Below are 26,711 nucleotides of genomic sequence, written 5' to 3'. Positions count from 1 at the left end.
ACCCTGGATGGTCCCATCCACTGGACAACTGTTATAGAATACAATACATATGGTTAAATATAGACCCAGAGGATACATTATGGTATATAGACCCCTGGATGGTCCCATCCACTGGACAACTGTTATAGAATACAATACATATGGTTAAATATAGACCCATACATTATGGTATATAGACCCCTGGATGGTCCATCCACTTGACAACTGTTATAGAATACAATACATATGGTTAAATATAGAACCAGAGGATACATTATGGTATATAGACCCCTGGATGGTCCATCCACTGGACAACTGTCAATACAATACATATGGTTAAATATAGACCCAGAGGATGGTCCATTCACTGTTATATAATACATTATGGTATATAGACCCCTGGATGTTATATAATACAATACATAAATTATGATTAAATATAGCTGCTAAATCATAAAGATTCACTTTACACCGTACATAGATTATTGTTCTTGTATGCATGTTTTTATGCTTTGTTTCATAGTTTAATGTGCAAACGCACATAATGTATGTATTTGATGTATTACCATCTTTTGTTCTTGCTTACAGTACAAGTCGCTCTGGATTAAGAGCATCTGCTAAATGCCTAAATTGTAATTGTAAATTGTTCACAACTACTGTACAGTACGCCATTATTTATAGACCAAAACACAGTTACCAGCCTGCGTGGGGGGCTTAATGATGTACCACCAACAACTGTACATTATGCTGTACTTTATGCATGCGCATACCCTTTATATAATTACGTTGCATACATATGTCCATTGATTTGATATGCAGTGTCCCGGCTAAAGTAAAGTAATATACACTACAATATGGCGCTTGTATATAAATGAAACATTTACCATTTTAAGATTCTATAAATATTCGAGGGATGACTTCCGCACACCCGGTTCAGTTTTATAGCAGGTGCGTATAGGTCCTGGCAGTACAGCAAACGTTATGAGGAAGGAGGAGAGACCCGCACACTGCCACTTGCTGGTTCAAGAACTTTATTTTAAAGAGTCATATAGCAACGTTTCGGCCTTTCGGCCTTCTTCAGGCATGCCTGAAGATTCTATAAATGCCTTCTAAATAAGTATGTATTAACTTCTTCATGATTATAGATCTGGTATATTTGAATAGCCAACGCTAACATCTCAAATGACACAGCTGTTGCTTTTTAGTTTAATGGGTTAAGAATGTTAACTTTCCACCAAACAACCCAGCCATTCTCCCGGTCTGTGTTTTGGGTTTCAGAAATCTTCCGATTGAGAACAAACTGAAAACTAACCTTGATGATGAGCATTTCCTGTTTAGGGTCACGAACCAGGAAGTGGAAGGCCTCATTCCACTGAGGTGACTTTGTGCGGCCACAAACCTTCAAAATAAAACGACACACTATTTAGAACAGTGTCACCATGGTTCTGTAGGTCTAACTCTAAACAGTGTCACCTTGGTTCTGTACGACTAACTCTAAACAGTGTCACCTTGGTTCTGTAGGTCTAACTCTAAACAGTGTCACCTTGGTTCTGTAGGTCTAACTCTAAACAGTGTCACCTTGGTACTGTAGGTCTAACTCTAAACAGTGTCACCTTGGTTCTGTAGGTCTAACTCTAAACAGTGTCACCTTGGTTCTGTAGGTCTAACTCTAAACAGTGTCACCTTGGTTCTGTAGGTCTAACTGAGTCTAAACAGTGTCACCTTGGTTCTGTAGGTCTAACTCTAAACAGTGTCACCTTGGTTCTGTAGGTCTAACTCTAAACAGTGTCACCTTGGTTCTGTACGACTAACTCTAAACAGTGTCACCTTGGTTCTGTAGGTCTAACTCTAAACAGTGTCACCTTGGTTCTGTAGGTCTAACTCTAAACAGTGTCACCTTGGTACTGTAGGTCTAACTCTAAACAGTGTCACCTTGGTTCTGTAGGTCTAACTCTAAACAGTGTCACCTTGGTTCTGTAGGTCTAACTCTAAACAGTGTCACCTTGGTTCTGTAGGTCTAACTCTAAACAGTGTCACCTTGGTTCTGTAGGTCTAACTCTAAACAGTGTCACCTTGGTTCTGTAGGTCTAACTCTAAACAGTGTCACCTTGGTTCTGTAGGTCTAACTCTAAACAGTGTCACCTTGGTTCTGTACGACTAACTCTAAACAGTGTCACCTTGGTTCTGTAGGTCTAACTCTAAACAGTGTCACCTTGGTTCTGTACGACTAACTCTAAACAGTGTCACCTTGGTTCTGTAGGTCTAACTCTAAACAGTGTCACCTTGGTTCTGTACGACTAACTCTAAACAGTGTCACCTCGGTTCTGTATGTCTAAACAGTGTACCTTGGTTCTGTACGTCGTGTCTCCAAAAACAAGCTCCGCTCCGCCCTTGGGCTCTTTCCCGCTCTTCTTCAACTGAACACGCACACGCACACGCACACACGCACACACACACACACACACACACACGCACACGCACACGCACACGCACACGCACACACACACACACACACAGTATGAAAGGCTGATGAAAACCATTGTTCACTCCCCCACCCCCCCCCCCCCCACACACACACTTCCCCGCCACCAGTTTTAATTAAAAACTAACAGTGGTGGAAAAAAGTACTCACATTCTTTACTTAAGTATCAATACTGCCAATACTGCCACCTTTAGAATCAAAATTAACACTGCTGTACTGATAATTATTAATATTATTATTAGATAAGTATAATATCTATCAATAGAAACTCATGACATCACGTGTCATAATGATCAATGGTCATTTTCTTGCAATCCTCAAATTCAGAATTTCACATCACCACATTTCACAGTCCCTCTGTGTATCAGTCACTGACTCACAGTCCCTCTGTGTATCAGTCACTGACTCACAGTCCCTCTGTGTATCACTGACTCACAGTCCCTCTGTGTATCAGTCACTGACTCACAGTCCCTCTGTGTATCAGTCACTGACTCACAGTCCCTCTGTGTATCACTGACTCACAGTCCCTCTGTGTATCAGTCACTGACTCACAGTCCCTCTGTGTATCAGTCACTGACTCACAGTCCCTCTGTGTATCAGTCACTGACTCACAGTCCCTCTGTGTATCACTGACTCACAGTCCCTCTGTGTATCAGTCACTGACTCACAGTCCCTCTGTGTATCACTGACTCACAGTCCCTCTGTGTATCAGTCACTGACTCACAGTCCCTCTGACTCACAGTCCCTCTGTGTATCACTGACTCACAGTCCCTCTGTGTATCAGTCACTGACTCACAGTCCCTCTGTGTATCACTGACTCACAGTCCCTCTGTGTATCACTGACTCACAGTCCCTCTGTGTATCAGCCACTGACTCACAGTCCCTCTGTGTATCAGTCACTGACTCACAGTCCCTCTGTGTATCAGTCACTGACTCACAGTCCCTCTGTGTATCAGCCACTGACTCACAGTCCCTCTGTGTATCAGCCACTGACTCACAGTCCCTCTGTGTATCAGCCACTGACTCACAGTCCCTCTGTGTATCAGTCCCTCTGTGTATCAGCCACTGACTCACAGTCCGTCTGTGTATCAGTCACTGACTCACAGTCCCTCTGTGTATCAGACACTGACTCACAGTCCCTCTGTGTATCAGCCACTGACTCACAGTCCCTCTGTGTATCAGTCACTGACTCACAGTCCCTCTGTGTATCAGTCACTGACTCACAGTCCCTCTGTGTATCAGTCACTGACTCACAGTCCCTCTGTGTATCACTGACTCACAGTCCCTCTGTGTATCAGTCACTGACTCACAGTCCCTCTGACTCACAGTCCCTCTGTGTATCACTGACTCACAGTCCCTCTGTGTATCAGTCACTGACTCACAGTCCCTCTGACTCACAGTCCCTCTGTGTATCACTGACTCACAGTCCCTCTGTGTATCAGTCACTGACTCACAGTCCCTCTGTGTATCAGCCACTGACTCACAGTCCCTCTGACTCACAGTCCCTCTGTGTATCAGTCACTGACTCACAGTCCCTCTGTGTATCAGTCACTGACTCACAGTCCCTCTGTGTATCAGTCACTGACTCACAGTCCCTCTGTGTATCAGTCACTGACTCACAGTCCCTCTGTGTATCAGTCACTGACTCACAGTCCCTCTGTGTATCAGCCACTGACTCACAGTCCCTCTGTGTATCAGTCACTGACTCACAGTCCCTCTGTGTATCAGTCACTGACTCACAGTCCCTCTGTGTATCAGCCACTGACTCACAGTCCCTCTGTGTATCAGCCACTGACTCACAGTCCCTCTGTGTATCAGTCACTGACTCACAGTCCCTCTGTGTATCAGTCACTGACTCACAGTCCCTCTGTGTATCAGTCACTGACTCACAGTCCCTCTGTGTATCAGCCACTGACTCACAGTCCCTCTGTGTATCAGTCACTGACTCACAGTCCCTCTCAGTCACTGACTCACAGTCCCTCTGTGTATCAGGTCACTGACTCACAGTCCCTCTGTGTATCAGTCACTGACTCACAGTCCCTCTGTGTATCAGTCACTGACTCACAGTCCCTCTGTGTATCAGTCACTGACTCACAGTCCCTCTGTGTATCAGTCACTGACTCACAGTCCCTCTGTGTATCAGGTCACTGACTCACAGTCCCTCTGTGTATCAGTCACTGACTCACAGTCCCTCTGTGTATCACTGACTCACAGTCCCTCTGTGTATCAGTCACTGACTCACAGTCCCTCTGTGTATCAGGTCACTGACTCACAGTCCCTCTGTGTATCAGTCACTGACTCACAGTCCCTCTGTGTATCAGTCACTGACTCACAGTCCCTCTGTGTATCAGTCACTGACTCACAGTCCCTCTGTGTATCAGGTCACTGACTCACAGTCCCTCTGTGTATCAGGTCACTGACTCACAGTCCCTCTGTGTATCAGTCACTGACTCACAGTCCCTCTGTGTATCAGGTCACTGACTCACAGTCCCTCTGTGTATCCGCCACTGACTCACAGTCCCTCTGTGTATCAGTCACTGACTCACAGTCCCTCTGTGTATCACTGACTCACAGTCCCTCTGTGTATCAGTCACTGACTCACAGTCCCTCTGTGTATCAGTCACTGACTCACAGTCCCTCTGTGTATCAGTCACTGACTCACAGTCCCTCTGTGTATCAGGTCACTGACTCACAGTCCCTCTGTGTATCAGTCACTGACTCACAGTCCCTCTGTGTATCACTGACTCACAGTCCCTCTGTGTATCAGTCACTGACTCACAGTCCCTCTGTGTATCAGTCACTGACTCACAGTCCCTCTGTGTATCAGCCACTGACTCACAGTCCCTCTGTGTATCAGCCACTGACTCACAGTCCCTCTGTGTATCAGTCTCTGACTCACAGTCCCTCTGTGTATCAGTCACCGACTCACAGTCCCTCCGTGTATCAGTCACTGACTCACAGTCCCTCCGTGTATCAGTCACTGACTCACAGTCCCTCTGTGTATCAGCCACTGACTCACAGTCCCTCTGTGTATCAGTCTCTGACTCACAGTCCCTCTGTGTATCAGTCACCGACTCACAGTCCCTCCGTGTATCAGTCTCTGACTCACAGTCCCTCTGTGTATCAGTCACCGACTCACAGTCCCTCCGTGTATCAGTCACTGACTCACAGTCCCTCTGTGTATCAGCCACTGACTCACAGTCCCTCTGTGTATCAGCCACTGACTCACAGTCCCTCTGTGTATCAGCCACTGACTCACAGTCCCTCTGTGTATCAGCCACTGACTCACAGTCCCTCTGTGTATCAGTCACTGACTCACAGTCCCTCTGTGTATCAGCCACTGACTCACAGTCCCTCTGTGTATCAGCCACTGACTCACAGTCCCTCTGTGTATCAGCCACTGACTCACAGTCCCTCTGTGTATCAGCCACTGACTCACAGTCCCTCTGTGTATCAGTCAGTGACTCACAGTCCCTCTGTGTATCAGTCACTGACTCACAGTCCCTCTGTGTATCAGCCACTGACTCACAGTCCCTCTGTGTATCAGTCACCGACTCACAGTCCCTCCGTGTATCAGTCACTGACTCACAGTCCCTCTGTGTATCAGTCACTGACTCACAGTCCCTCTGTGTATCAGTCACTGACTCACAGTTCCAGTTCCAGACTGGCGATACAAGGCTACTGTACCAGTTCCTTATAAGGGCGTGAGTTTAACAAGGGAGGTTGTTTTTGTCACATTCCAGAAGAAGATCTTTGTTCTCAACACAATGTCAAATATGCAGGTGGTTTTTGATAAACTGCTGTATAACTGCAGAGCATGTAACTAAAAGCATTGTGTGATAAACTAACTAACCACTATCAAGTTGGAGTCCATTTCATCATAGGCAAAAAATGATTTTATTCATTGATTTTTAAGAAGAAGGAAAAGGCAAAACATAGCCGTAGCCGAGTTACAAGCGCGGCACCATCATGACTATATCATTTATATGGTCTCTGTCATAATATTATGTCCAAACTACTGTATATATGTTACTAACAGACAGACAGTGAGCTCTCTCTCCATGTTAGGATATACAGTACAGTATGGTTAGGGTAGGGCTTGCATGGGCAACTGGCGGCCCGGGGGCCACATGCCAAATATTGATATAGTATGATTTTCAGCTGTTACAATTCCAAACAAGCTAACATGACACGCTTAAATTACTTCAGTCTAAATTAGTAGCTGAATGACTAGAATTAGAATTGTATTGTGTTTTTTTTTATGTCCATTGTATTTGTAGCCTATTTAGTTCATAAAGTTAACATAACTATAATTAAAGGCATTTGAAAGGCATTTGAAATTAAATAAAAATGTTACTTTTCGGGATCCCAATTCAAAAATAGCAAAGAAATATAAAATTCAGGATTTCAATTCAAATAATAGCAAAAATATCTACAAGCTCAAAACACGTCGTACTGCGACGCGTTTTGATCTTGTACATCGGCTATTTTTTGCTATATGCAATGTGGCCCTCTGGAGTGAGTGTGGAACTATATATAGTGGCCCTCTCCATCATCAAAGTTGTCCACCCCTGGTATAGGGTATTGGACTATAGGTTATAAAGGTTACTCTCTCTCCAGGTGCATATTACTTACAGGTAAACAGTGAGCTCTCTCCAGGTGCATATTACTTACAGGTAAACAGTGAGCTCTCTCCAGGTGCATATTACTTACAGGTAAACAGTGAGCTCTCTCCAGGTGCATATTACTTACAGGTAAACAGTGAGCTCTCTCCAGGTGCATATTACTTACAGGTAATTAACAGTGATCTCTCTCCAGGTGCATATTACTTACAGGTAATTAACAGTGATCTCTCTCCAGGTGCATATTACTTACAGGTAAACAGTGAGCTCTCTCCAGGTGCATATTACTTACAGGTAAACAGTGAGCTCTCTCCAGGTGCATATTACTTACAGGTAAACAGTGAGCTCTCTCCAGGTGCATATTACTTACAGGTAAACAGTGAGCTCTCTCCAGGTGCATATTACTTACAGGTAAACAGTGATCTCTCTCCAGGTGCATATTACTTACAGGTAAACAGTGAGCTCTCTCCAGGTGCATATTACTTACAGGTAAACAGTGAGCTCTCTCCAGGTGCATATTACTTACAGGTAAACAGTGAGCTCTCTCCAGGTGCATATTACTTACAGGTAAACAGTGAGCTCTCTCCAGGTGCATATTACTTACAGGTAAACAGTGATCTCTCTCCAGGTGCATATTACTTACAGGTAAACAGTGAGCTCTCTCCAGGTGCATATTACTTACAGGTAAACAGTGAGCTCTCTCCAGGTGCACATTACTTACAGGTAAACAGTGAACTCTCTCCAGGTGCACATTACTTACAGGTAAACAGTGAGCTCTCTCCAGGTGCATATTACTTACAGGTAAACAGTGAGCTCTCTCCAGGTGCATATTACTTACAGGTAAACAGTGAGCTCTCTCCAGGTGCACATTACTTACAGGTAAACAGTGAGCTCTCTCCAGGTGCATATTACTTACAGGTAAACAGTGAGCTCTCTCCAGGTGCATATTACTTACAGGTAAACAGTGAGCTCTCTCCAGGTGCATATTACTTACAGGTAAACAGTGAGCTCTCTCCAGGTGCATATTACTTACAGGTAAACAGTGAGCTCTCTCCAGGTGCACATTACTTACAGGTAAACAGTGAGCTCTCTCCAGGTGCATATTACTTACAGGTAAACAGTGAGCTCTCTCCAGGTGCATATTACTTACAGGTAAACAGTGAGCTCTCTCCAGGTGCATATTACTTACAGGTAAACAGTGATCTCTCTCCAGGTGCATATTACTTACAGGTAAACAGTGAGCTCTCTCCAGGTGCATATTACTTACAGGTAAACAGTGAGCTCTCTCCAGGTGCATATTACTTACAGGTAAACAGTGAGCTCTCTCCAGGTGCACATTACTTACAGGTAAACAGTGAGCTCTCTCCAGGTGCATATTACTTACAGGTAAACAGTGAGCTCTCTCCAGGTGCATATTACTTACAGGTAAACAGTGAGCTCTCTCCAGGTGCATATTACTTACAGGTAAACAGTGAGCTCTCTCCAGGTGCATATTACTTACAGGTAAACAGTGAGCTCTCTCCAGGTGCACATTACTTACAGGTAAACAGTGAGCTCTCTCCAGGTGCATATTACTTACAGGTAAACAGTGAGCTCTCTCCAGGTGCATATTACTTACAGGTAAACAGTGAGCTCTCTCCAGGTGCATATTACTTACAGGTAAACAGTGAGCTCTCTCCAGGTGCATATTACTTACAGGTAAACAGTGAGCTCTCTCCAGGTGCATATTACTTACAGGTAAACAGTGAGCTCTCTCCAGGTGCACATTACTTACAGGTAAACAGTGAGCTCTCTCCAGGTGCATATTACTTACAGGTAAACAGTGAGCTCTCTCCAGGTGCATATTACTTACAGGTAAACAGTGATCTCTCTCCAGGTGCACATTACTTACAGGTAAACAGTGATCTCTCTCCAGGTGCATATTACTTACAGGTAAACAGTGAGCTCTCTCCAGGTGCATATTACTTACAGGTAAACAGTGAGCTCTCTCCAGGTGCATATTACTTACAGGTAAACAGTGAGCTCTCTCCAGGTGCATATTACTTACAGGTAAACAGTGAGCTCTCTCCAGGTGCATATTACTTACAGGTAAACAGTGAGCTCTCTCCAGGTGCATATTACTTACAGGTAAACAGTGAGCTCTCTCCAGGTGCACATTACTTACAGGTAAACAGTGAGCTCTCTCCAGGTGCATATTACTTACAGGTAAACAGTGAGCTCTCTCCAGGTGCATATTACTTACAGGTAAACAGTGAGCTCTCTCCAGGTGCATATTACTTACAGGTAAACAGTGAGCTCTCTCCAGGTGCATATTACTTACAGGTAAACAGTGAGCTCTCTCCAGGTGCATATTACTTACAGGTAAACAGTGAGCTCTCTCCAGGTGCATATTACTTACAGGTAAACAGTGAGCTCTCTCCAGGTGCATATTACTTACAGGTAAACAGTGAGCTCTCTCCAGGTGCATATTACTTACAGGTAAACAGTGATCTCTCTCCAGGTGCATATTACTTACAGGTAAACAGTGAGCTCTCTCCAGGTGCATATTACTTACAGGTAAACAGTGAACTCTCTCCAGGTGCATATTACTTACAGGTAAACAGTGAGCTCTCTCCAGGTGCATATTACTTACAGGTAAACAGTGAGCTCTCTCCAGGTGCATATTACTTACAGGTAAACAGTGAACTCTCTCCAGGTGCACATTACTTACAGGTAAACAGTGAGCTCTCTCCAGGTGCATATTACTTACAGGTAAACAGTGAGCTCTCTCCAGGTGCATATTACTTACAGGTAAACAGTGAGCTCTCTCCAGGAACACTTGGAGCAGAGCCGCGGTGGGAACAGCCTTGTTCTGGAAGGAATGGACCGTCTGGAGCTGAAGAACCTGAAACACAATGACATCACTATGACATCACTATGACACATCGCTCTGTAACACAATGACATCACAAGGACAATCTACCATTCATTGTCAATGGAAGCCAGAGACATGACGATGAAAACAAGCAATATATGCATGTAGCTGCTCCAAATCAACTGCGTCTTTGCATCGTTTCATCTGCCCGTGTGAACGCACCATTACACAATGGCATGACAATTACATCACAATTGTCACATTGTGGTACAATGTAAACTGTGTACTGTATATCCTTTGTGTGCATTTCATAATGACAATTGTCGTTATACTTTTCTCATACTGTGCCACAGAACAACACAAAAACCTTTATTTTGAGTTCTATTGTTATGATTATTTTTGAGTGGTGTAAACCACTCCTACGACTGGCTTTGTTAGTCTGTCTGTCTGTCTGTCTGTCTTTCTGTCTGTGCACAAAAAATTTGCACGGATGCTATGGTCACTCAGTTAACACGGGTGTGATTTCATTACGTCAGACATTACGTCAGACCACAGCTGATCAGACTATATAAGACCTTACACCACTCAGTTCACACGGGTGTGATTTTTAAAGTAAAAATAGTAACATATTTTGGTAACTAGTAAAGTAATTCGTTACTTTTGAGAGCAGTGACAATATAAGTATATACCTAGTTACTTTTTAAAGTAACTTGTCCAACGCTGGCTGTACTGACCTGGTCCAGGTTGTCCGTAGTGGACACGGTAGGAACCCACTCCAAAACCAGGTGTATCTGACCAGACTTCACATCACTCAGAGGGAACCACTGGAACAAAACCAACACACCATATACAATTTATCCATTTATCAGACGCTCTTAATCCAGAGCGACATACAGCAAGCAAAAACAACACATCAAATACAAATAAATAGTCATCTAGGGTCATAATTAAACTAAGAACCTAACATCTGTCTAACAGTAGAATAGTAGAATATCTGTACAGTGAAACTATAAGTATACACTATAGAATGCTATAGAATGGCCAGATCAATAATGGCCTGGCATAATCTGTCTACATAACATGCTATTCTAAATTACATATTTTAGAATTTGCATACGCCTGCGACTTCACATCACTCAATTCGAATCCTGAACAGTTCTTTGAACACCTGACAGAAATGATATGCACAATAATTAAAAGTTAAAAAGCTCACCTGGTCAGTGTACTGAGACTGGATGATGTCTGCCAAACTGATGTTTACCCTGCAGAACAATAGAGAACAATACCTTTAGAACAGTAGAGAACACATTAAACTTTAGAACAATACATTAATTCTACTATTCTGCCACCAGAATTTGGAACCACCAGGCATCATAAAGGGTGGCCATTTTCTCAAAAGGTTATAAATTATAATGTATCAGAGTGCAATACACCTCCCAACTGATAGTGGCACGTAGTTGAAAGCACATTGCGAAGAAACTGTTTTTTTTAATTGAAGAATACGGAATGCACGGGTGCTTATACCCACCCAACATCTAACAGCTTTCCAAAATAAATGAACCTTCACTGTCTACCTGTAGATACTTTCTATAGTATTGACAATCTCTTGTATAGTATTGCATGTCTTTAAATGTCTTGATGAATTGAATGGGGCGGCTGTGACTCAGGAGGTAGAGCAGGTGGTCCAATGATTCGTGGGTCAGCGGTTCGGAATCCTGTCTCCTCCTGTCCACATGTCGAAGTGTCCTTGGGCAAGACACTGAACGCCACACTGCCTCCAATGAGTCGGTCCGTGCTAGCTTGCCACCATTAATTGCTGTGTGATTGTGGGACGTGAGGACGCTGGTGTCGACTGTTCGCCGCTTCACCTCCCAATGTGTGAATGAATGGACCATTGTAAAGCACTTGGAAAAGCGCTATAAGAATGCAATCCGTAATTATGTATACACAGGACCACAATGGAAACAATTGTTCTCACCTGCCCAGGAAGTCATCACTGCCCATGTCTTGATCGTACAGCTCCACCTTGACCACCAGACCGAGCTGAGGCCTGAGCACCACCTGAGGAGATAATGACCATAACGACCACAATGACCTAATGACCATAACGACCACAATGACCACAACACTAAACACAATGACCACCAGACCTAGCTGAGGCCTGAGCACCACCTGAGGAGGACACAATGACCAAAATAACCTCACCGAAGCTAAACTCACATCGTACTAATAAAAACTAAATAAAAACATTACAATAAAAAATTACAACTAATAAAAAATAAAAAAAATACAAAACAAGGCCTTTTCCTGACATGAAACCGAAACTACACTCACCTCGTGCATCTCGTTCCAAACGGGGTTGAGGTTCTCCTTGATCACATGACTGGTGAAGGTCGTGCCCCCGACATTGACCTTGACGTAGGGGTCACTCTTCGCGCCTCCCATCCTGTTGTCCTTGGCAACCAGCTTCTGAGCCTCCAGAAGGTGGAGCCTCAGGAAGCCCTGGGACGGATCAGGATCAGATCAGAGCCAAAACAACATCATATCGTCACACTGTTGGGCAGAAACCAACTCCAAGAAATCTAAATTTTTCAACGTTTTTGAGGCAGTGGTGTAAAGTAACTACATTTACTCAAGTACTGAACCTAAGTACGAGGTAATACATGGCTTTGGAAGTTTACGTCATATGCCGACCAAGTCTATGGACATTTAAATTCAGAGCACTAAATGATGATGTAAGACGTCTTCACCACTTTTCAACCTATCTTCATATAATTGGTCCTCACTAATGTTCATGATAAAATACCACAATTTATTTCTAAATCTTATTTTGTCTGTGTCGCATAGGAGGGCTGTTCACAGTTCAGAAACCCGTCTTCCAGTGACACTCTAAGGCAGGAAAGAAAATTTAGAAGCTTGTTCAAGTTGTTCCACAAACAGCACACTCTTAGCTTATTTACAAACGGCACAGCCGGGTCTCTCTTGTATTATTTACAATAGAAATAAGGGGTTTCCAGATATTTACAAGCTTGTTTCACAAACAGCACAACCGTAGGGTCTCTCTAATCATATTTACAGGCTGTTACGGCCGTACAAAACCAATCTGTATAACCAGGGAGGGACCACAGTGAAGCCAAAGCAGCGTCAACAACATACGGGACAGAACGTATAAGATACGAGTCTAAAACAACTTATCAGGGCAGTGGTTCTCAACCAGTGGTCCGCGGACCAGAGGTGGTCCTTGAGGGAGTTCCATGTTGGTAACCGAATGGACCCTTATTAGAACTTTAACTCTTGAGAGCGTAAAATGAACGGTTCCATTTGGTTTAATTTTGACTCTCTCAAGAGATAATTGTTAAACATCTGCAATCTGCATTACTTAATTTACAAGAAGTCTACACAATTAGAGAATGTAGAAGAATTGTTGAAATTTTGATCGTTTGCCTGCTATCTCTCCTAATGGTGCCACATCAATACAGCATGGAATTGTATCCAACCATAACAATATTATGCTATGGTTTTGGGTGTGAGAGGCTAAACCTCATCAAACGGTGTTCCGTGGCTCAAATGTCCAATAAATAACGGACCTTCATATGAAATGGGTTGAAAAGCACTGTGTCAGGAGGATTGACATGCTGAGTATTTAACGGATGAAGGTCTGACCTCAGAGCCAAAGGAGACGTCTGGGGAGGTGTGTGGAGGCTGGAGCGGCTCAGCCTGCTCTCCTTCTTTCACATCCTTCTGAAGCGTGGCTGATTCCTGCAGCTCCTTAACAAGCACCTCCTCAACCTGCAACAAGGTTATCCCATTAAGAATGCATCTGTGTCACCTTGGCTTTTAACCACTTTAAAACATTTTATACGTTAGCTGTTAGAAAATATCAGATCTACAAGCTACGATAACTAACAAACTGTATTGTGTGTTTACAAAACTATCTAAACAGTAACTGAATGGATATATTTTTTAAATGGTATCTTTTGTTGAGTTTTTATTACACAATAAGCCTACTTACTCTGACCTTTTTGAATCCTGCACCCGACAACTAACCCAAAGTATGCAAAAAACGAAAACTAAAGCCCAAACCACACCAGTTGCAGCTCCTTGGGACAAAACCGATTTAAGGTCAACCACACCAATGCAACTCTTGCAACTCAATGAGTTGCATTGGTGGTTGTCCCAAGGAGTTGCAACTGGTGTGGTTTGGGCTTAACACTAAAACGAATAAAAACTAAACTAAAACTAAGCGTCACAAAAATAAAAACTAGCAAACCCGCTCTAAAAACTAATTACAACTAACTGAATTAGGGGGAAAAAGAGTAAAAACAAACTAATACTAAACTGTAATGAGAAATCTAAAACGATTACAAACCTCAGCCTGCAGCTCCCCAACCTCAGGTTCCATAATGGCCTCCACAGCGGGAGTGTCCACCGAACTTGACCTGTGAACAAATGGAACCTCAGGTTCCATAATGGCCTCCACAGCGGGAGTGTCCACCGAACTTGACCTGTGAACAAATGGAAAATTAAAAAATATATATGAATGAAAGAATAAACGTCAAGAACATAATCCTTAGTAAGTTCACTGAATGCATTCACTGCATGCATGATTCTTTTTCTGCCATTCCCTTTTTTTTCTGGTGAGGTGTTTAACAGAGGGTTTACCTGTGTCTGCGACGCAGCGGAGGGTTTACCTCTGTGTCTGCGACGCAGAGGAGGGTTTACCTCTGTGTCTGCGACGCAGCAGAGGGTTTACCTCTGTGTCTGCGACGCAGAGGAGGATTTACCTCTGTGTCTGCGACGCAGCAGAGGGTTTACCTCTGTGTCTGCGACGCAGCAGAGGGTTTACCTCTGTGTCTGTTTAACGGTGCTTGGGGTTTACCTCTGTGTCTGCGGTGCAGCAGATGGTTTACCTCTGTGTCTGTTTAACGGTGCTTGGGGTTTACCTCTGCTTCAGGTCGGTCTGTGGTTCAGGAGCGGTGGGCGGAGGATTGGATTTAACGGTGACAACGGGACACTTGGTCGGGATCAGCATCTGTAGGTAAAACATTAACGACTTAACAGCCATGTATGAAGAAGTGGCTGAAATTCAGTTTTTGCTCATTTGTAGTTGTAACAATACAAAGGTTCTTGCGCCTCAGCTCTCAAGACAGACAGGCAGGCAGGCAGACAGACCTTGAGTTCAGCTCTCAGAAGGATCTGGCTGTCCGGCGAGGCTCCGTCCAGGTTTAACCACTGATCCAGGACCAGCTGTGGTTCTGACAGCAGCTCTCTGAGTGGCACCACCACTGAGCCAATGGGAAGAGTCCAGCTGTGAGACAGCTGATAGGACAAAACACACACACACACACACACACACACACACACACACACACACACACACACACACACACACACACACACACACACACACACACACACACACACAACCAATCGGGGTCCAGATATAAGATAACACAGAACCAGACTCCAGATGTGAGACAGCTGATAGGACAACACACACAACCAATCAGGGCACAGGGTTGCACGACGTGGGATAATCTCCCATTGGCCACAAAGACACTGTCATACTTTTCCTATCCTTCATTAGTACAATCTAAAGAAATGGTTCTCACCTTTATGATCAACATGTCTTCTCTGGGGTCACGAACCAGGAAGTAGAAAGCCTCGTTCCACTGAGGTGATGTGGTTCGATCGCACACCTTCAGAGATGATGCAGGAGTTCATGAACATTAATGGATACTAATGAATATTAATGAACAGTTCGCGTAGCCAGACAGCTATTCCACAATCTCCAAATGCTATATAGAATCTGGAACTACCCCTCCCGAAATCCGAGTAAGGAAGCTGCCATTTCCGTACACTTAAAATATCTTTACATTTTATTTTTTTATTTCCATTTCTGCTACACAGCAAGCTATGCTTGGATGAGTTTGATTAATATTAGGAGGAATTTGCGCGACTGTGAAGATGAAACGGAAGTGGGGAGAAAACAAATGCAAAACAACAGCTGGAACGAGACTACGGTGTCTTTGGGACAGGAAATAATATAATATGCAAAGTCAATCAGCAGCATTATTGTTGCAACAACTGGTCCAATACTGTACGTTGCAGATCCTAGAATTATGTGAAGGTCCCAAAAAAACAAAAAAACAACAGAGCTCTGAGCATACAGTACATCAAGGGTGTGTTCAGATACAGTATGCACACCGGGAGCAAACTCACACATTCGTTTGTATTGCACAGTTCGATCAGTGCGCTACTGTATATCCGAACGCACCCCAAAAGTCTGAGGCCCCTTATCCACTGGGGTTGAACAGGTTATTTTTCCCCACCTAATTTTAAACCAGTTCAGAGTGTTTCCACTGAAAATTAAATGCTTCAGAACCATAAAAGTTGGTTCAGAACTGGAACCAAAAGAATGGCCACCGGTTCCGTGAAAGCAACAAGATTCCAAGAATCTAGAACGGAACCAGTTCTAGAACCAAAGTTCTGTTGATAGAAAATGGAACCAGTTCTAGAACCAATGTTGTGTTGGTGGAAAAGGGGCCTGAATGTACAGTACAGCACTACAGTACATCCATCAAGAGAGTCTTACTGTAGTTTTGTGAGACGTTTTGTGCAGAATAATCTCTGCTCCAACTTTTGGCTCCTTTCCACTTTTTTTCAGCTGTGGACAGAAATTAGAAGAATTAGAAGAAGAAGAAGAAGAAGAAGAAGAAGAAGAAGAAGAAGAAGAAGAAGAAGAAGAAGAATATGTCCAAAACTGTTACTTTTCAGGATTCAAATTCAAAAGCAGACCTACAAGCTCAAAAGTGATGCTTAACACAGTGTTTCGAGCTTGTCTGTCTGTCCAGACAGACAGACAGACAGACAGACAGACAGACAGACAGACAGACAGATAGATAGATAGATAGATAGATAGATAGATAGATAGGTAGATATAGTACCCTATATAATATAGTTATATAGATAACATACAGGAAGGCCGTCTGCTCGCTCCACATAAACAAACAGCAGGCCAGCCGAGGGAACCGTCTTGTTGTGGTAGGACTGTCTGGAGAGGAAGCGGAGAACCTGCAACCCAAAGAGACACCAGACCAGATATTACATTATACATTACAGATATAAGACAAGTGACCTTAACCCTAACCCACAGAGACACCAGACCAGATATTACATTATACATTACAGATATAAGACAACCAACCTTAACCCTAACCCACACCGACACCAGATATTACATTAGTGCATGATGAACCCACAAATACATCAGCTATACAACTAGAAAAAGTGCCTCCACCAGGAGGATAGGAGTGTGAGTGTGATGTTTGGCAAAATGTTTAGGAGCAATATAAACGTATGTGTGCGTGTGCGTACATGCGTGCGTGTGTGTGACGTGGCTTGGCCTGTTGTAGCGCCACCATGAGGCTGATTTGAAAACTGTCAAGTGGCATTTCTTCCAAAGCCTAGTGGGAATATGCATGCACAGTTTCACCACAATCGGACGCTGCGTTGAGTAGTTGTGGCGATTTGTACAAAACGGGTACAAAGCGGGCTACTCCTGAAAAGTTTAGAAGCCAATCGTAGCCAATGAGGGTGGATTATGAGAAATCAAACAAACCCGTCTTGATCACATGACTATGGAGAGCATGTGTACCGATTTGCGTGAAATTTTGATAAAATCTGAAGGAGTACTAGAAAATGTGTTTTACATATGTCGGCCTCCTGGTGGTGCTATAAAGAGCAGATGTGAAAAATTCTAGGCAAAGGTTATCCACAGATCTGTGCAGTTAGAGGTAAAACACTTTTCTGCCAGTTATAGCGCCACCATGAGGCTGAGTTGAAAATGTTCATGTGGCATTTCTTCCTCGGCCTAGTGGGAATGTGCGTGCACAATTTCACGGAAATCACACGATGTGTTCATGATTTGCAGCATTTTGTTTGAAACTGAGCACTCCTGCTTGCTTTGGAAGCCAATCTTAGCCAATCAGGATGGAGTCTGAGAAATCTGAAAGACCCGTTTCGTTGAATGGCTCTAGAGAGACTGTGTACCAATTTGCGTGATGTTTGGATAAAATCTGTAGGTGTACTGTCCAAAAACTTGTTTTGCACAAAGCGGCCTCCTGGTGGCGCTATAACAGGCCGTTCTGGAAATTTTGGGGCAGAGGTTCATCGTTGGCATCCAGGGAGTGTGTGTGCAAAATTTGGCTTCGACCAGGTTAACGGTGCCGGAGATTAGCTGATCACAGACGGACGGACACACGGACGGACGGACGGAGTGCAAAACATACTCTCTCCCCATGCCTTCGGCCTGGTGGAGACAATAAACCCACAGAGACACCAGTACTGTATACTGTACATGATAAGATACAGACCTGGTCCAGACCCTCGGCCTCCGTCGACTTAGGAACCCATTCCAGAACCAGGTGAACCCGACCGGACTTCACATCACACACGTTGTACCACTGGAAAGATGATGAGTACAGTATGATAATAAATATGATCATATCACAGGAAAGATGATGAGTACAGTATGATAAATATGATCAAATCACTGGAAACATGATGAGTACAGTATGATAAATATGATCATATCACTGGAAACATGATGAGTACAGTATGATAAATATGATCATATCACAGGAAACATGATGAGTACAGTATGATAAATATGATCATATCACTGGAAACATGATGAGTACAGTATGATAAATATGATCATATCACTGGAAACATGATGAGTACAGTATGATAAATATGATCATATTACTGGAAACATGATGAGTACAGTATGATAAATATGATCATATTACTGGAAACATGATGAGTACAGTATGATAAATATGGTCATATCACTGGAAACTTGATCCATGCATACAGTATCATAAATATGATCAAATCACATGAATGATATGATAAATATGTATGATAAATATGATCATACAGTATGATAAATATGACAAATATAGTTATTATACTGAGACACTACACTGTTGCTCTGCATTCTATGATCCTATAGTTTACTGAGACACTACACTGTCTCTCTGCATTCTATGATCCTATAGACTATAGTTTACTGAGACACTACACTGTCTCTCTGCATTCTATGATCCTATAGACTATAGTTTACTGAGACACTACACTGTCTCTCTGCATTCTATGATCCTATAGTTTACGGAGACTGTCTCAGTAAACTATAGGGTCATAGACTGCAGAGAAACAGTGTATTGACTACACTGTCTCTCTGCATTCTATGATCCTATAGTTTACTGAGACACTACACTGTCTCTCTGCAGTCTATGATAGTTTACTGAGTCACTACACTGTCTCTCTGCATTCTATGATCCTATAGTTTACTGAGACACTACACTGTCTCTCTGCAGTCTATGATAGTTTACTGAGTCACTACACTGTCTCTCTGCATTCTATGATCCTATAGTTTACTGAGACACTACACTGTGTGCCTACAGTGTAAATAAATAGTAACTTGTTGTCACCTGGTCAGTGTACTGAGAGGAGATGATGTCCTTCAAGCTGATCTTCAACCTGTTGGAGACATGTTGACATTGAATTAGAAATGAATGCATGGAACGTAGAATTTTTACGCGTTGTGAGCTTGCAGCATAAATTAGGCATATGCCCGATATTGACTTTGTAATATCACAAATATTACTCCTAATTTCCGATACCGATATCAATCCACCGATACCGATATATGCAGCAGTGGAATTACAACATTATGCCTAATTTTATTGTGATGCCCCGCTGGATGCATTCATAAATGTAAGGTTTTCCAAATAAAAAAAAACATTATCATAAATTCGGGAGAAATTAAAATAATTAAAATGATAATGATATTTTCCGATATTACATTTCTATGCAAATATCGGACGATAATATCGGGAGGCCAATAATATCGGGAGGCCAATAATATCGGGAGGCCAATAATATCGGACATCCCTAATTATAACGCCACCATGGCCTGCCAAAATAAACTTTAGTCTAAATCAACTGTAGATTTAGTAGACTAAAATCATATGATTAGTCAAAACTTAAACTAGACTAAAACATTTCAGATGACTAAAATGTGACTGAAACTAAGTAGAAATATATTAAAAAATAAGACTATTTATGACTAAAACAAATTAAATTAATTTTCTCCAAGGAGATTATTGCTGGAGACAACCTACAATCATCTCCTTAGAGACATGGAGATGGAGCTCCATGTCTCTAAGGAGATGATTGTAGGTTGTTGCTACCATCTCTACCATCTCCATGTCTCCAAGGAGATGATTGTAGGTTGTTGCTACCATCTCCATCTCCATGTCTCTCCATGTCTCTCCCTACCGTCCCATGAAGTCGTCCTTCATGTCCATGTCTTTGTCCAGAAGCTCCAGATGAAGATCCTGACCGGGAAGGTCTGTCAGAACCACCTGGACCACAGACAAAATTACATTAATTTGGTGTCGAATTTGGGCTTATTATGCTTTAGCAAGACCGGGCCAGATTTTCTTCTGCTATATATTAAGGCCTGTTTAGGGTGTGTTTTAGTTGGGGTTTCGCCTGAAAGGCTCTATAGAAATCGGGCTCACTCTTGAACAAAGTTATATTGTTAGAGAGCGACGTTCACACACTCCAAGAATGAACACGTTCACAATAACGTTCATCAAGCAGAAATACATTACGTTCAGTTCACGTTCGCCCAAAATATGAACAAATTCATGAGCGATTGTTCATTGAATGCGTTCAGGGACAACACTGCCGGAGCCCCACTTTGACGTACCTCGTACATCTCATTCCACACGGGGTTGAGGTTGGACTTGATCACATGACTGGTGAAGGTCTCCCCCCCGATGTTGATGTTGACGTAGGGGTCACTTTTCCCCTTCACCATCCCCCCCAACATGTTGTCCTTAGGGACCAGGTTCTGACCCGCCAGCAGATGGATTCGGAGCAGGCCCTGGTGAGGCATAAAGACAACGTGATTAAGAAGTATATATAGGTAAAACTGAAGAGTGAAATTATATTCACTGTGTCATGTCATAAGATACGATACTGGTTGGGTATCGTGCAGCAGTTGAATGAGATCTTTAATATGGAGTTTGAACCTGACCCTATGTGTTTGATTCTGGGGCTGCCTGATGACAAGATAGTTAACAAGTTCCATACACGTCTGTTTAATCTCTTAATTTATGCTGCTAGGAAAAATATTCTGTTGTCTTGGATTAATGAGAAACCACCAACAAAAAAAGATTGGCACAAAAAATCATGCAGTGCATGCCATTGGAATTCCTGACCTGCCTGCTACGCTCCACAACAGATACCTTCTATAAAATATGGGACTTGTTGGCCCTCAGTTAGCTACCACCTTGACCATAGGGTTCCTGGACAGAAGAGATACCACTGACCTTGATGGATAAAGTTATGTATGTTATTATGTATGGAATATATGCATATATCTTTTATTTTCTTAAATTTTCTCTTGAGTTGTTAACCCATCTAGACTTTCAAGCACCAAACTGAATGTGTCCATATTTGTATATTATTTTTGTATTTTATTTTTTGGTTCGATGTAGGTAATGGGTATGTTTATAACTGTGTCCTTTGTTCCACAACGTGTCTGAGCTGAGCTGTCTGTTTTGTTTTGTTTTTTGTTTGTTTTGTTTTTGTTTGTTTGTTTTTTCCTGTCTTGTCTTTGTCATAAAATGGAAAAATCAATAAAAAATATTATTGAAAAAAAAGAAGTATATATAGGCTATGAGCATGGACTAAAGTAGAATAAAATCTCATGGAATTGTGTTCCAATATGTGACTTGTGAAACAGTCACTTATCTTTCGGTTCCAACAAGAAAAGGGCACATTTTGGACATAACTCAAATGGTGATTAATCATGATTAATTATTTTTTAAGCTGTGATTAAGTAATCGTTTGACAGCCCTAGTTTTAATCCATGGATGTGGAATAGCTTTAGCAGTAAAGGCTTTATAAAACGTGGCACTGCTCTCCACCATCCATACCTCTGTGGCGAGTCTGTTTGGTCATACATACCTCTGTGCTGAAGCTGAGGTGTCTGTTTGGTCATACATACTGTACCTCTGTGCTGAAGCTGAGGTGTCTGTTTGGTCATACACACCTCTGTGCTGAACCTGAGGTGTCTGTTTGGTCATACTGTACCTCTGTGCTGAAGCTGGGGTGTCTGTTTGGTCATACATACCTCTGTGCTGAAGCTGTGGTGTCTGTTTGGTCATACATACATACCTCTGTGCTGAAGCTGAGGTGTCTGTTTGGTCATACATTCCTCTGTGCTGAAGCTGAGGTGTCTGTTTGGTCATACATACCTCTGTGCTGAAGCTGAGGTGTCTGTTTGGTCATACATACCTCTGTGCTGAAGCTGGGGTGTCTGTTTGGTCATACACACCTCTGTGCTGAAGCTGTGGTGTCTGTTTGGTCATACATACATACCTCTGTGCTGAAGCTGAGGTGTCTGTTTGGTCATACATTCCTCTGTGCTGAAGCTGAGGTGTCTGTTTGGTCATACATACCTCTGTGCTGAAGCTGGGGTGTCTGTTTGGTCATACACACCTCTGTGCTGAAGCTGAGGTGTCTGTTTGGTCATACACACCTCTGTGCTGAACCTGAGGTATCTGTTTGGTCATACACACCTCTGTGCTGAAGCTGAGGTGTCTGTTTGGTCATACACACCTCTGTGCTGAAGCTGGGGTGTCTGTTTGGTCATACATACCTCTGTGCTGAAGCTGGGGTGTCTGTTTGGTCATACATACCTCTGTGCTGAAGCTGAGGTGTCTGTTTGGTCATACACACCTCTGTGCTGAAGCTGAGGTGTCTGTTTGGTCATACACACCTCTGTGCTGAAGCTGGGGTGTCTGTTTGGTCATACATACCTCTGTGCTGAAGCTGAGGTGTCTGTTTGGTCATACATACCTCTGTGCTGAAGCTGAGGTGTCTGTTTGGTCATACATACCTCTGTGCTGAAGCTGAGGTGTCTGTTTGGTCATACATACCTCTGTGCTGAAGCTGGGGTGTCTGTTTGGTCATACATACCTCTGTGCTGAAGCTGGGGTGTCTGTTTGGTCATACATACCTCTGTGCTGAAGCTGGGGTGAGGGTGAGTGTTCTGGGGAAGCTGTTTGGTCAATCCAGCTTCTAGTTTACTGGAAACAACGGCCGACATCTTTTCCTCATCCAGCCACAAAACCTAACATGGAAATGAAGACAGAAAGACAAGTCAAGTGTATTAAAGCACCGACCTAACTGAGAACGATAAAGCTATAATATCAGAATGTGCCGTTCTTTTAAAAAGTTCTCTTTAAAATATTTCATGACATGATTTGTGTAACCCATTTTTTCACCCGGTGCCAATTGCATAAGGTGTAATCCTGGGGCACTACTCTCCCTCTGCCTACCTGGGGAGAGCCCTGAACTGAGCTCATACTTCCTTCAATGCATGAGGAATGAGTGGGCCTCTTCTTATCACCTGACAGGGGGAGTTTCCCCGTGGAAGGAACACATTATTCCAACCAGTTCCTTTCCTCTCCATCAGGCTGGCCAGGGGGAGGCAGTTTAGAGACCAGGATTACTGCATGTTTTTTTGCTACTGACTGAATGGAACCCAGGACCTTCTAGCTGTGAGGCGACAGCGCTACCGACTCTCTCACTCTCACCCTGCTTCATCTCTCTCTCTCTCTCTCTCTCTCTCTCTCTCTCTCTCTCAGCTAAGGGTTCCCTGCTTCATCTCTCTCTCTCTCTCAGCTAAGGGGGTCCCTGCTTCATCTCTCTCTCAGCTAACGAGTCCCTGCTGCTTCATCTCTCTCTCAGCTAAGGGGGTCCCTGCTTCATCTCTCTCTCAGCTAAGGGGTCCCTGCTTCATCTCTCTCTCTCAGCTAAGGGGGTCCCTGCTTCATCTCTCTCTCTCAGCTAAGGGGGTCCCTGCTTCATCTCTCTCTCTCAGCTAAGGGGGTCCCTGCTTCATCTCTCTCTCTCAGCTAAGGGGGTCCCTGCTTCATCTCTCTCTCAGCTAAGGGGTCCCTGCTTCATCTCTCTCTCAGCTAAGGGGTCCCTGCTTCATCTCTCTCTCTCAGCTAAGGGGGTCCCTGCTTCATCTCTCTCTCTCAGCTAAGGGGGTCCCTGCTTCATCTCTCTCTCTCAGCTAAGGGGGTCCCTGCTTCATCTCTCTCTCTCAGCTAAGGGGGTCCCTGCTTCATCTCTCTCTCTCAGCTAAGGGGGTCCCTGCTTCATCTCTCTCTCAGCTAAGGGGTCCCTGCTTCATCTCTCTCTCAGCTAAGGGGTCCCTGCTGCTTCATCTCTCTCTCAGCTAAGGGGTCCCTGCTGCTTCATCTCTCTCTCAGCTAAGGGGGTCCCTGCTGCTTCATCTCTCTCTCAGCTAAGGGGGTCCCTGTTTCATCTCTCTCTCAGCTAAGGGGTCCCTGCTTCATCTCTCTCTCAGCTAAGGGGTCCCTGCTGCTTCATCTCTCTCTCAGCTAAGGGAGTCCCTGCTTCATCTCTCTCTCAGCTAAGGGGGTCCCTGCTTCATCTCTCTCAGCTAAGGGGGTCCCTGCTTCATCTCTCTCTCAGCTAAGGGGGTCCCTGCTTCATCTGTCTCTCAGCTAAGGGGGTCCCTGCTGCTTCATCTCTCTCTCAGCTAAGGGGGTCCCTGCTGCTTCATCTCTCTCTCAGCTAAGGGGTCCCTGCTTCATCTCTCTCTCAGCTAAGGGGTCCTTGGTCTGAAAACCCTGCATGGTTTAAACATCAATGGAGTCTCTTCTCACCCTGAGAACTGTTTTGATGTAGATGCGGCTGGCCGGGCCAGCCTGGTCCAGCTGGAACCACTGGTCCAGGGTCAGCGCTGGGCTGCTCAGCAGGCGAGACATGGGGATGGTCAGACTGCCCAGGGTCTGGATGCGGTCCGAGTCCTTCACCTGGTGCAAGGTTCCAACAACAAAACACTTGGTGATTCTGACAGCAGTTAGTTTTAGTCTTTAGTCTTTTGAATAACATCTCATTTAGTTTTAGTCATATTTCAGTGACCTGAAATGTTTTGGTGTTAGTCTAGTTTTACCTATTACCTGTATATCTATGTATTGCTAATCTAGTACCTGTATATCTATGTATTGCTAATCTAGTACCTGTATATCTATGTATTGCTAATCTAGTACCTGTATATCTATGTCCTGCTTGCGAGGGTCTTGGATGAAGAAAGTGAAGGCCTCCTCCCAGGCTGGATCCACCGTGGTCCAACACGTCTTTGGTAGAGTGAAAACAGAGTTATAAATGGGTAGTTATAAATAGTTATACATAAGTATACAGACTTTATAAATAGTTATAAATAATTATAAATGGTTAAAATACTGTGATAAAATGGAGATCTGTCAATGAGGTGAAATGTTAATTTAATTTATCTTCACTTATTCATTCATTCATTCATTCATTAAAGATTAAAGAGAAAAAAGAGGGAAAGAGAGAGAGACAAGGGAAAGACAGCATGTTGACTCAGCCTCAGATGGCATATGAATTGTGACAATGATAGAACAAAGACTGCACCCTCGGGTGAATTATACACTTATCTAATCCAATGAGATAGCTTGAAGTGAATCAAAGTGAGAGATGAGAGGCTGCCAATGTTTATAAAAGTTTTCAACAGAGCCGCGGACAGCAAATTTAATCTTTTCTAGTTTCAGAAATGACATTAGGTCCCGTAACCAGGATGTGTTTGAGGAGGTAGATGGTTTTTCTATAGCAGTAGAATACGGCGGCGAGCGATTAAAGAAGCAAATGAGACTATATTGTTTTGTCTATTGTTCAGTCTGGTTCCCTCTTCAGGGACACCGAAAATAGCAATGCAAGCATGGCTGAGGGAAGTAGGGGTGCTGGAGGGGCTGGAGCACCTCCTCCCCCCATGCACAGCCATATGTATTTGTGTACATGGAAGAATTTCAACCATTTTGCCTTATCAAGTCAGATGCAATCATCAGTATGTTAATCATAAATAATGTTTTTATTATTGTTAGATTTCTTTCATAATTATAGCCTACACATTTGAATTAGTGGTCTATAATAAGATGAAAAAGGCAAGGGCTAAATAGATGTCATGCCCACAATGAGACTGTTGGGCCCTTCTGTTCTTCTTGAATTAGCCCCCTTTAAAATGTGAAGCACACAGGCAAAGTCACTATGGCACATTATGAGGCCATTCGTATACATTTAGGGCTAGCTATTTGGGTTTCTGGTAAAATTATTGACCATTTATTTTGTATGTCCGTGACAAAAATCAAGCGTAGCGTTAGTTCACTGCGGCACGGGAGGCAGATGGTTATTATTATCCTATATTACAATTGAAAACATGTCCCCAAAAGCACGCACAGGAACAAAAGGCACCAGCTACTACGTCACTGACACGCTGCAACACGCTGCAACACACACTGCAACAACACACTAACACGACACAGCCTTACCCTCCGCGTCGATCCACGGCTATCTCCTCATGTCGCGCCGCACGCCCACAATCAACAACACCCGCGTAAAAACTGTCATTGCACTGCCACCACAGCCGCCTCCCGTCCACACTCACAAACAACATCAATATCAATAACAAACACAAACACGCCACAAGCACCGACACCCCCGCCTAATTTGTTGCCAGGTCTATGAAAACTAGCCCAGAAAAAATGCCATTCAACACGCTACTTACAACTCGCTTACAATTCGCGGACCTGGCAACACTGCATCCTGTTTTCCCATTGGCTACGGTTGCTACAAC

The 26,711-nt window shown here is 43.5% G+C and overlaps 1 protein-coding gene across 3 annotated transcripts in view; it reads right to left on the bottom strand.

Moving 5' to 3' along the window:
- Window positions 1-26,711, bottom strand: part of LOC306930103 (uncharacterized protein) — a 137,657-nt gene that overhangs the window by 85,359 nt on the left and 25,587 nt on the right. For all 3 annotated transcript variants that reach the window (XM_079510845.1, XM_079510847.1, XM_079510846.1), the window contains exons 16-36: window positions 25,111-25,197; window positions 24,724-24,873; window positions 23,040-23,153; window positions 20,721-20,897; window positions 20,285-20,370; window positions 19,435-19,483; window positions 18,313-18,402; window positions 16,916-17,011; window positions 16,533-16,604; window positions 15,550-15,636; window positions 15,110-15,256; window positions 14,881-14,969; window positions 14,307-14,442; window positions 13,601-13,726; window positions 12,272-12,439; window positions 11,916-11,998; window positions 11,151-11,199; window positions 10,672-10,761; window positions 9,872-9,967; window positions 2,325-2,396; window positions 1,292-1,378 (exon numbers count right to left, since the gene is read on the bottom strand). In XM_079510845.1, the coding sequence (XP_079366971.1) occupies window positions 1,292-1,378; window positions 2,325-2,396; window positions 9,872-9,967; window positions 10,672-10,761; window positions 11,151-11,199; window positions 11,916-11,998; window positions 12,272-12,439; window positions 13,601-13,726; window positions 14,307-14,442; window positions 14,881-14,969; window positions 15,110-15,256; window positions 15,550-15,636; window positions 16,533-16,604; window positions 16,916-17,011; window positions 18,313-18,402; window positions 19,435-19,483; window positions 20,285-20,370; window positions 20,721-20,897; window positions 23,040-23,153; window positions 24,724-24,873; window positions 25,111-25,197 (2,151 nt within the window). The remainder of the gene's footprint in view (window positions 1-1,291; window positions 1,379-2,324; window positions 2,397-9,871; window positions 9,968-10,671; window positions 10,762-11,150; window positions 11,200-11,915; window positions 11,999-12,271; window positions 12,440-13,600; window positions 13,727-14,306; window positions 14,443-14,880; window positions 14,970-15,109; window positions 15,257-15,549; window positions 15,637-16,532; window positions 16,605-16,915; window positions 17,012-18,312; window positions 18,403-19,434; window positions 19,484-20,284; window positions 20,371-20,720; window positions 20,898-23,039; window positions 23,154-24,723; window positions 24,874-25,110; window positions 25,198-26,711) is intronic.

Source organism: Electrona antarctica (genome assembly GCF_951216825.1).
Source record: "Electrona antarctica genome assembly, chromosome: 9".
In the NCBI taxonomy this organism is placed as follows: Eukaryota; Metazoa; Chordata; class Actinopteri; order Myctophiformes; family Myctophidae; genus Electrona; species Electrona antarctica.
The sequence above is the reverse complement of the archived record's forward strand: the minus strand, read 5'-3'. Positions and strand labels throughout refer to the sequence as shown.